Raw genomic sequence first — 11534 nt, 5'->3', positions numbered from 1 at the left:
GCTTTAAACTACCTAGAGCAGGCTCCCACATTCTAGAGCATTCTCTTTCTTCCTTTGAGCCTTCTCCTTTGCTTCCTACTTTGTTCTGCTTCATCTACTTCACTTCCAGCCTCTTCCTTCTTTAAAACTGATCTTAGCAGTCTGATAACTATCCAGTAGCATCCCCATGGTTTGGTTCAACAGTTGGAATTTATTACAGTGACTTAAAACCCCTACCAATTCATTACATGTTAACGCAAAATTTGAACTCAAACTTGCAGGCATAATTACAAACCATACTAAAACATAAACAGATAATCAAAACTGAACTTAACCATCTTATATATATTCAATAACATCCTAAACCCTTGTTTATAATAGTATGAATTAAATCACCCATCAAAATAGTACAAATCTGTAAGTTTAAAACAGACGACAAACACCAGTCAAACAAGAATTTTTCGGACAACCATAAACACCTGCAGATAATCAATTGGACATATAAAACGCATGCCAGATTCGATTAAAATTCAATTAAAATCCTAGAGACATCTAGGTATGCACAAAACACAGGACAAAGGGATAAAGAGAGAATAGAACTTGCCTTTACAGTTTTGGATTCAAAACTCTGTTGCCATCGTTCTAAGTTTTTCCGGCGATCTAACTCACTGTTAAATCTCCTATTGCTCCATCTTCCCTTCTCTTACGTCCGTCCTTCAAGCCACAGCCAAACCCTCACCAAAGTGGCTCTGTTTGTTTCTCCCAATCTCTCTCTGTTCCTTTTTGTTTTCTCTCTATCAACTATACGTGTATAGGGTTCTAAACCCTTTTGAGAGTATAACAGTATATATATATATATATACACCAAGAAACCCTAAACCAAATCCTTTTCCACGATAAAACCTAATTCTAGTTGGCGTGAGATATAAGACTAGAATCCTAGTTTAATATTACAATTAAAACACTAATAAGTTAAACCTAATTAACTTATTTAACTAAACTAACAAAACACTTAAACAATTAAAAACTAATTTAATTCAATTAACGAAAATTAATTCAATTAACGGAAATAAAAATAAAATTAACCAATTACTTAATTCACATAACCCTAATTAAAGAAAACAATTCATTTAATTAAAATAAGTAATTTAAAATAAACCACTACTCAAATTAAAAAATTTGACACATAAGCACATAGCCATAAAATCAAATTAAAATTGCACATAAAACAAAATTTAAATTCCAATCTTATCCTTTTGAAAGTTAGGGGTACTACAAACACCCAAAATTAAAAGATTTAGGTCAATCTACTAAAAAAAAGGAATGTAATAATGAAAAAGTATCATTAATGTATTGAACACTTTTAGAAAGATTACATGAAATATAAAGAATGATTCGAAAAAGAATGGTAAGTTTTAGGTTTTTATATATTTCGAATTACTTATTGAAATTCTTTCTAATACATGATATGTTAACTTAAGTACTAATGTTTATGTTTCTAATAGATGCAAAAATTTCTTATGGCCTAAACCACAAATTCAAATAAGAATTTCTTATTTATGATAATTGGGAAAAAAGTTTTGTTGAAACCATTGTGACATTATATTTAATGTTAGACAGTGGATTTTATTTAATTTATTTTAAAATTTTTATGTTTATTATTAATTTTCTATTATTTGATTTTATTTCAAAACTTTATGTTAATGGTTTTTCATTTAAATTTGATAATGATGTTTATTCAAGAAATTCTAATTTGTGAGTTATGGTATTATTGTTGATGATTTCTGTAAATTCAAACTTGATAGTTTATTTATTAAAAATCTTGCATCATATGTTAGAATTAAGCGTAACTCAATTAATTGAAAATTTATCTTTCTTGTGACATAAAAGACTAGGTCAATATCTAGTGAAAGGTTAGGAAAATTAGTAAAAGATGTGATTCTTTTGAATCTAAATTTTACTGATTTTGGTGCGTGTGTGGATTGTATTAAGAGTAAACAAACCAAACACGCAAAGAAATGAGCCACAATAAGTAAATATCTTCTTGAAATTATTCATACAGATATTTGTAAACCTTTTGATGTTCCATCTTTTAGAGGAGAAAAGTATTTTATCTCCTTTATATTTGATTTTTCACATTATGGATATATCTATTTGTTGTATGAAAAATCTCAAGCATTGGGTACTCTTGAAGTATATATAAATGAGGTTGAAAAATAATTAGATAGAAAAGTGAAAATCATAAGGTCATATAGAGGTGGTGAATATTATGAAAAGTATGTTGAAACGGGTTAATACTCCAACCGTTTGTTAAACTCCTTGAAATATATGACATTTGTGCTCAATACACTTTGCTATACATGCCACAGCAGAAGCGTGTAGCTGTAAGGCGTAATCGTACTCTTATGGAATTGGTTAGGAGTATGTTAAGTAATTCCTCGTTACCCATAATGTTGTGGATATTAAGTAATCTAAAGGGTATAAGTTTTACTATCCTAAACATAGTACGATAACCGATAATGACAGATTCATTAAGAATGGTGAAATCAGTGGGAGTGATAAAAATAAGAATTTGATCATTCCAGAAGTTAGGGTACAAATCTCTTTACCCATAACTTCTAAGGAAATATTTGTTCCTTCAGTTGTTGAACCGTATAACAACGAAGAACAATTTAATGATCAACAACTCTATAATGAGATTGTCGTCAATGAATAGATTATAGAAGAATCATAAGTAATAACATTAAGACAATCTCAAAGAGAAATGAGATCTGCTATTCCGGATGACTATGTGATATATCTGTAAGAATTTGATTTTGATATATAGTGAGATATATACGGATTCGGTTACATATTCACAAGCCATTAACAATAATGATTTTACTAAATGGATTAGTGACATGAATGAAAAGATTATAAAGAAATCTTCTCTCCAGTATCTAAGAAGGAATATTTTAAAATATCATGGCATTAGTAACTTATTATGATTTAGAGTTACATTAAATGAATGTGAATACAACTTTTATGAATGTGAATTTATAAGAGAAAGTCCATATGAAACAACCTGAAAGCTTCACATTAGAGGGTAAAGAATTCATGGTCTTTAAACTTAAGATGTCAATATATGGATTTAAACAAGCTTTCTAACAATGGTATATTAAGTTTAATGATACCATTATTTCTTTTGGTTTTAAGGAAAACATTATTAATCAGTGTATATACTAGAAGATTAGTGGGAGTAAGTTTATATTTTTGATTCTATATATAGATGATATTTTATTTGCTAGTAGTGATCTTAGTTTATTATATGAAACTAAAAGTTATCTCTAAGAACTTTGAAACGAAAGATATGGATGAGGCATCCTACGTGATAGTAATAGAAATATTTCATAATAGATCACGTGAATTTTTAGGATTATCTCACAAAGCATATATTGAAAGAGTTCTAGAAATGTTTGGTATGGAACATTATTCAACCAGTATTGCTCCATACATAAAAGGTGATAAATTCAGCCTAATGCAATCCCAAAGAATGAGTTAGCTAGAAAGTAAAGAAGCGAAAAATATTCCTTATGCATATATTGTGGAGTTTGATGTATATACAAGCTAGTATGTGATTAAAGATTATATGCTCACACTTAGGAAGACATTTTTTAATTGGTTATTTGTTTCTTTTGGCTGAAAGAACAATATTATGAAAAAGTATAAAGTTATTTTTTATTACTTTGTCTATTATGAATTTTTAATTTGTAACATGCTTTGAAGCTACAATTTATTATTGCTAAATTTATTTCAGGATTTGGAGTTATGGGTACCATTTTCAAATTGCTGAAAATTTATGTTGCAATTGTTGATCTTCTTGTATGAAAAATGATAGGTATTCTAAAGTTGAAATACTTTATCATTAAAGAAGATGTTTAGAAACAACGAATGTCTATTGAATATATAAGCATACAACTTATGATTGCAATCCATTAACGAATAGACTACCACCCAAGACATTTATGGAATATGTTAAAAGAATGGGTCTTGAATGTAGTCAATGATGATTATTTTTTAATTGTGGATTGCTTAACAGTGTTTATATATATTTGACAATTTTGCGCTCATTAAATGTGTTTCTGATATTTCCTATTAGTTAATGTACATGTACGTATTGCTTTAATAAGTGGTAATAAGAATAGTCTTGGAAAAAACATTATTGTTAGATCATTATTGATACTTCTCATTTATAAACTATGTTGAATAGGTTACTAGTGTTATGGTACATGGAAGGGACTGTGTCATATAGGGACATACAACCACCATGGCTCACATTGGTAGTTTGTTTTATTATGGTATTTATGATGACCAACTTAATACCTTAATCTGATTTATGGTGCACACTAATGACTATTTTACTAAACCACTACAGAAATTATCATACGTGCCAAGTGGGAGAATGTAAGATTATTTATTTAATTGTGACACACATGATTTGGACATGTGATATATTACTTGATGGCTAAGTAAATAGATATTAATTAATATTATTTATTTTGGTCAACTTATAATTACCTTTTTGGTAATTACTTATTAAAGAAGTGTTTTCATTTCTTATTCCTTATTTTGATGGAAAGTAGAATTATGTTACTAAAAGGAAAACTGGTCATCTCTCTACCTTTATAAAAGTGCATATACTCCATCAATTATGTACAATTAATGATACAACACGTAAAAGTTTTATGTGTGCAAAAGGCCAAGAGAGAGAAACTAGTTTTCACTTTTGCATGTTGATCAGAGTTATAGATTAGTTCGTGGTTAAAAGATCTAGACATTGGATTTAATCTCAATAAGGTTTGATATCATGAATCGATGTATTTATATCTAATTATATTTATTTATGCATTATAGATATATGAGAATAATGAAGTTCTAAGATTATGGGATTCATGTTTATTTGTGATTAATGGCTTAACACGAATTATTAAAGTTTACATGAAACTCTACCATCCTGGTTAACTAAGCATTTTTACAAATAGAGGAATCCAGACACATCGTCCATGAGTAAGCTTCCAGCATAATCAATAATAATATTACCAACTTTGATGCAAACGTTCTTCACCCACAGGCCAGGTGCTTCACCATGAAAATGGAAGTCCCTTAGTCCCTACTCTATCATCCAAGGGGATGAAACATCTTTCATTTATTCACCGGGAGATTTTCTGTTTTCTTCTTCTTCTTCTTCTTCCTCTTTTATTTTTTATATATAATTGGTAAGTTGCAGAAAGATATGTCTGCAAACATCAGAATTATGTCCTTTTTTTCCTTTTGGCCGGTCAACCTCGGTTTCGCTTTTTTGACAAGCATTGCATGGTGTTTACATCAGCCTCTTCTTAAACAGCTGCATACGCTGTTTCTGGGTTCCACACTTCTTTTCAACCACCTCCAAGCTCCAGCCCCCTTCTAAAACCCAAACAAACAATTGCATGATCATGTTAATGCTAAAATCGGTTAGCTAGAACCAATCTCAAATTGATGTAGTGAGGGCGTGCCAGAACCACTTGTGTGGTTCAAGTGTAAATTGTCAACTTTAGTCCCTTTGAGCAAGTTGACTTTCATGCGATGCGAGGAAAAAGGGAACAATAAAATTCCTCTTTTGAGTTCAATAATGCCTTAGTTAAAAGGACTTTATCAGTGAATAATATATAGTAACGTGTCAAGAGAATAGAAAGGGGAAGAAATAGATATAGAAAAATGATAGGGAGAAGAGACAGATAGAAAGAGATATAGGGAGAGAAATAGAACGAAACTAAAATAGAGAATGAGAGATATAGATATAACAATGATGCTATTTGAGGAAAGTGCTTGAGAAAGCAAACAAAATAGTAAATTGATTCTGAAGGTGATGGACCTCTTGCACAGCATGCCTCTTTAATTATTTATAGAATGAATTGTAAAACAAATACCTACAAACAAGAATTCTAATTACAATAAAACTCTATATCATTCAAACTAAACAAATCCTACAGATAGCTTAACTAACTACCACTTTAAAAATAAATAATCCTAGATAAACACAAGCTCAAAAAATCATATAAATCTTATTCCTCAAGAAGTTCAAAAAATATTCAATCTGATTAGTAATGCCCTTGTGTAGAACCTGCCACGTCACTACACCAATGCTATCCCATCTGCAGCCCAAGTCCAGTGCTTAATCCATGCCTCCAAGCCCGAATTCCTTACTGCATCCTTCAGCCCAATGTCTTCTCACAATCTACGTCCTTGCCAATTAAATTGCTAATCCAAACCATCTTCAGCCCAATCATAAATCAGTCCAATCATAAATCCATAGACCAAATATCCTCTATGGCCCATGTATTAAAATGGGTCTATAACCCAAATGCCAAAATGAGTGTCAACAATGCTTCCCAATTTTGGTAGCCGTTTTAACCCTTCGGCTTCCAAAATTTAAATACACCCATTGCATCATAATGTTGTTCACACCATATATCTTCTTCATCCGTATCAAGAATGAAGTTCCCAAAAAATGCCGATCATGCTACCCTATCTTATCAACCACTAATTAGGCTGTAATAATCCTTTCATTTCCCAACTAAAACACTGCTCTTCCTTCATTTGATCAAAGCTTTGCACCTTTAACATAACTCTTCTCCCAAAAATGCTTCTTTTCTCTAAAATCTCTCTGAAACGTAGTCTTCTTCCTCAAATCAGACCATTTTTTCCTTTCATTATGTCTTCAAAAACGCAAAAACATGCCGGTCTCGTTTTGGAAACTCCCATACCAGAATCTACTTTGCACACACACATAACCAAAAAAGCAATCAAAACCCTAGCACCTTCTAAAATTGACACTTCGATTCTTATTGATTTGCCCAATAACGCTAAAGGCCTTGCCCAGCTTTCCTCAACCTATCACCTCCATTGTTATCCTCGTTTTATCCCCAAGGAGAGGAACATCTTCTTTTTTCTAAGCCAATTTACCAAACTGCAGAAGGCGAATGGCCATTTTTATCAATCAGGAATTGGCACCCTCCCATGCTTCAATGAAGCGAGTGGGTGGACTGTCTCTCTGCAGCAAAAGGTGAATTGTGGAAGCGCATGGGCATATTTGACCTTATCCAACTGAGTAAAATCCTTCTGACTTTAGATAAATCTTTATTTTTTGCATCTTTGCATTTCTGGTCTCCCACGACCAACTCATTACACTTGTACTATGGGATGATGTCTCCCACCCTTCGTGATGTATGCTTTCTAACCGGTCTCAAGCCTGGAGGGGATGATATTAATTACCTCCTCCAGGACCCTGAGACGACATTTAATTTCCCTAAGCAAGAAGGATCCAAACCATTTGTCCAATCTCATGGTCCATTCTTGATAGAAATGTTTGGTGATTTCGGATCTGAAGTAAATGAACAAGAACACATAGGATTTTTACTGTTATGGTTGTGCAGACACTTGTTATATGCTCCAGCCATTCAAATTACCAAGGACCTTACACAATTGGCCATTGCCCTATCCAAAGGTAAAGCTATGGCTTTTGCGTCATTTCTCTTGGCGTCATTATACCGAGGAATATCAAACCTTATTGTATCAAACTTTTCAAGGTCTAGGGGGCCGTTTTGGCTTTATCAATTCTGGCTTCAGGCTTACTTCCCTGAATTATCACCCACTATCCAACTTGCAGCAAATGATCCCCTGATATCCTTTGGTTATGCCAGAGCTAAACCCAAAGACCAGTCTTTCCTAGATTATTTTCTTTTCTTCTATCATCAATGTACCTTTCGAACTCATGCTTAGTTTCTTCCTTTTGCAAACTGTCGATTAGCCATTTCTTGGTTATTTCCTCCTATAGCTGAGTCTTTTACTGAACAAATAAAAGCATACAAAAATGCTTGGGGTCACTTTTTAATTGCAAAAGATATTTCCTGCAACACTGTTGTTCTTCATATTGCCAAAAGCAGAATTGGGGTAGAGTTTTACAACCCATCACAATTTGCCAGACAATTTGGGTTAACCCAAATGATTCTTGTGCCCCCTCATTTCTTACACAACAAGAACTACCACAGGAGAGTAAAACTTTCAGAGATCGATCAAATCAGAGAAGTAACCAATAAATTTCAACAATCCCTACAAAGTTTCCAATACAAAGAATTTGCAGCAGAACCTTACACTGACCCATCTTTTGAGAAATGGTGGGCGGCATATGACAATTTTACCAGGACTTAAGATGCTACTTAATTGATTCACAATCTTCTTAGATCATACAAATTCATATCTCTGTCCTTTCAAGGAGGAGAAACCATCATACCTGTTGTTCTTGCCACAGCTCCTACACCAGAAGATAAACCCATTAAATCCACAAGTCATGTTCTACCTACAACTCCAGCAGGTAGAACTAGATCACGCTCTCGGCAGAGTAAGTTATGGTCCTCATTTCATCTCATCAATAATATTATCTACACTTCAATATAGACTTGTTATTGTTTAAAACTGCAGGTGCTCCCCCCTCTGCAGCGGAAGGAACGAACCCAACTTTGTCAGAATCAACCCCACCTGATCTCTACACTCCTCTTCAAAGCATACCTCCTGTAACTCTTACTCAGGTAGCACTTATAATCAAACTTCAACCATTCTTTTATTCATACCTTTTTCTGCTAATTCTTTTTATTCCAGAAGAAAACAAGAAAGAAAATTGTGGGAAGAAAGCCTGCTAAAAAATCAAGGGCAAAAGACACTTCGTCTTGATTGATGATGATGACAACGAAGATGAAGATGAGGTTGTGTCCAAGAAAAAGAAATCTACCACTGAAACTCCCATGGTAAAATTTCTTCTTGCCTGATTACATTTTTGTCAATCATTATAACTAAATCGGCATAAATTATAGGAAACTCCACCTTCTTTAGAACAAAAGTCAAATCAAGACTTTACTGTGGACACCATTGAAAAGGAAAGAGTTGAATTTTCAGCAGAGCAAGAACAAAAACCTTCAGGAAAGATCTCTCTAGCTTCCTCTCAGCATTTAGCTTCAGTTCCAATGAAATAGCAGATTAGAGATTCTGAGGAAGTAAATATCTAAAATAAACATGATATTTATTTATTTATCTATGATTGAAACTGATTCAAGATATTGCAGGTGCAGAAAGACCCTTCTTCTCCTATTGTGCTTGCAAGATCCAACCCGAGTTCACCATTCACCACCTTGGATTCTCTATTTAATTCTGTGTTTGACTCCTTAGATCCTAAACCTGCTACAATCCCAACCGAGAACCCCACTGAAACTCCATTAGAAGTAGTTCAGGTTGTGGAAATATTACTCCAAATGCTTCAACAAGATCTGTCATTTGTCCCCTCTTTCAAGGAAGAACTTACCGAGACCCTTTCCTTCCTGAGTAGCTACCGAAGATTCTCCCTGAAGGACCAAACCTTTTTCAAGAACTTTCAACTTCAAGTCCCCTCCATAATCATTGCTTATTCCGAGTCCACTCAAGCTCTTAAACATTGTGTTGCTCAAACCCAAGAGAAAGAACTACTTGCCCAATATTTAAAATGTGGAAGAGAACTTCACCTGTCCTTGATGAAAGAAGCTGCCACTGTGGATGCCAAGGAAAAAAAACTTCAAGCAGAACTAGCTTAGCTTCAACAAGATAAATCTCAACACGGCAACAAGGTAGCAGATTTGAAAAAACAAGCCAAAGTTGCTGCGCCCAAATTCAAAGTACTACAGGCACAAGCGCCAAAGCTAGAGCAATCCAAGAAACAGGAAGAAACCAAACTCCAGCAAACTACAATCTCTTGGGCTAACTTTAAGGCCAAATTTGAAGACTTTCATAAGAACTTTCCCCAACTTTGAACAATTAGCGCTCTCTCTTTTTATAACAGTCTGTAATATGGTTTTAAACAATTTGCTTTTTTGGGAATATGATGTTTTGAACAGTCTTGCTACAATGATATTTTGATCTTTAAAGTATACTGAGATTTTATTCACTGTATAAACAAACTTATCCATAATTTGCTCAAAAGCAAAAAGGCAAAATATAATCCAAACTATTTTGACTTAACTGGAAATTTCTTTTCTTCCATAAGCTCAAAAATAGTTGGCTTGTACTTTTTAAGGTACCTTCTATTTATTGGCCTTTCATGCACTTCACCATCTAAATTTTTCAACTTGTAAGCTCCTCTATGCAATACTTGGTGAACCAGATATGGGCCCTTCCAAGTAGGTGACCATTTTCCATAAACTCTACTCACCTTTCCAGGTGGAAAAATTGTTTGCCACACCATATCACCCTCTTCAAATGACTTAAACTTCACCCGTTTGTTGTAGGCCTTCATTACATTTTCTTTATAGACCATAAGGTGGTCTAAAACAAGTTTCTGAACTTCATCTAAATCCTCGAACTCAGTAAGCATAGCTTGATTGTAATCGGCAGGTATAAGATTGTGTTGCAAAGCTACTCTTGCCAATTTCACATTTAACTCCATTGGCAGCACAGCATCATGGCCAAATGTAAGCCAATAAGGAGTTGTCCTAGTACTTGTTCGCTTCAAATTTCTATAAGCCCACAAAGCTTCTGAAAGGGTTTCATGCCAACGCCTCGGCTTGTCTTTTATCATTTTCTCAATAATTTCAATAACAACTTTATTTGAAGCCTCTGCTTGGCCATTCCCTTGAGCATAATAGGGTATGGAAGTTACCATTTTTACTTGCATATCAATGCCGAGTTGTAATACTTCATTTGCTCGAAACACAGACCCATTATCGGCAACAATTGTTTCTAGTAAGCCAAATCGGTGAAAGATATGTCGCTCCAGAAACTGTATCACCGTGTTATGATTTACCAATACGTATTCCTCGACTTCTACCCATTTGGTAAAGTAATTGGTAGCTAAAATAATCTAATGATGACCCTTTGATGAAAGAGGATTAATCTTGCCAATTAGATCCATGGCTCAACCTCTGAAAGGTCATGGTTTAACTAATAATTACATTTCTATTGTAGCAACCCACTGCGTTGGGCCATGCTTTTGACAGTCTATATAACCCTTTGCATAAGTCATATAATCTTTTCTCATTCCAGGCCAATAATATCCACATCGGCGTATAAACCACCTTATTTTTATGCCGGCTTGATGAGCTCCACATATCCCTTCGTGTACCTCGGCCATAATCTTCAAACCCTCAAACTTACTAATGCACTGAAATAACAAACCATCATCAGCCGATCTTCTATAAAGATCTGCATCCATAAGCACATAATCAACTGCACTTCTTTTTATTCTTCAGTCGGCTTCTGGAGTTGGATGTTGCAAGAACAAGATGTAAGGGATTCGCCAATCATCATCATCCAACTCGGCAACATCAGTGGCAAAGACTTCTTCCATAACTTGATTTCTTGTTTCAGCCGATGGAAGAGATCGGTGTGTGATTTTCATTATCCTTTCCTTCATACCACTTGGCACCCTGACTCCTGAAACAGTCTGTGCTAAATCATTAGCTATTTTATTCATAGCCTTTGGTCTGTATTCTAAAGTTACATTATGAAATTGGTTG

General features: G+C 33.9%; 1 protein-coding gene across 1 annotated transcript; it reads right to left on the bottom strand.

Moving 5' to 3' along the window:
• Positions 1-10027: 10027 nt before the first annotated feature.
• LOC132281289 (uncharacterized) lies at positions 10028-10681 on the bottom strand. The gene has a single exon (XM_059783006.1). It carries the CDS (start codon positions 10679-10681, stop codon positions 10028-10030), a length of 654 nt encoding a protein of 217 aa, XP_059638989.1.
• Positions 10682-11534: the final 853 nt, after the last annotated feature.

This window comes from Cornus florida, unplaced genomic scaffold (assembly GCF_030987335.1).
Source record: "Cornus florida cultivar Cherokee Brave unplaced genomic scaffold, ASM3098733v1 CherokeeBrave_3.0.0_Hap2_Chr11, whole genome shotgun sequence".
Lineage (NCBI taxonomy): Eukaryota > Viridiplantae > Streptophyta > Magnoliopsida > Cornales > Cornaceae > Cornus > Cornus florida.
This window is presented reverse-complemented; position numbering and strand designations above follow the sequence as displayed.

Coding starts and splice junctions, on each gene's coding strand:
- LOC132281289 (XM_059783006.1), bottom strand. CDS start 10,681: ATGGTAACTTCCATACCCTATTATGCTCAAGGGAATGGCCAAGCAGAG.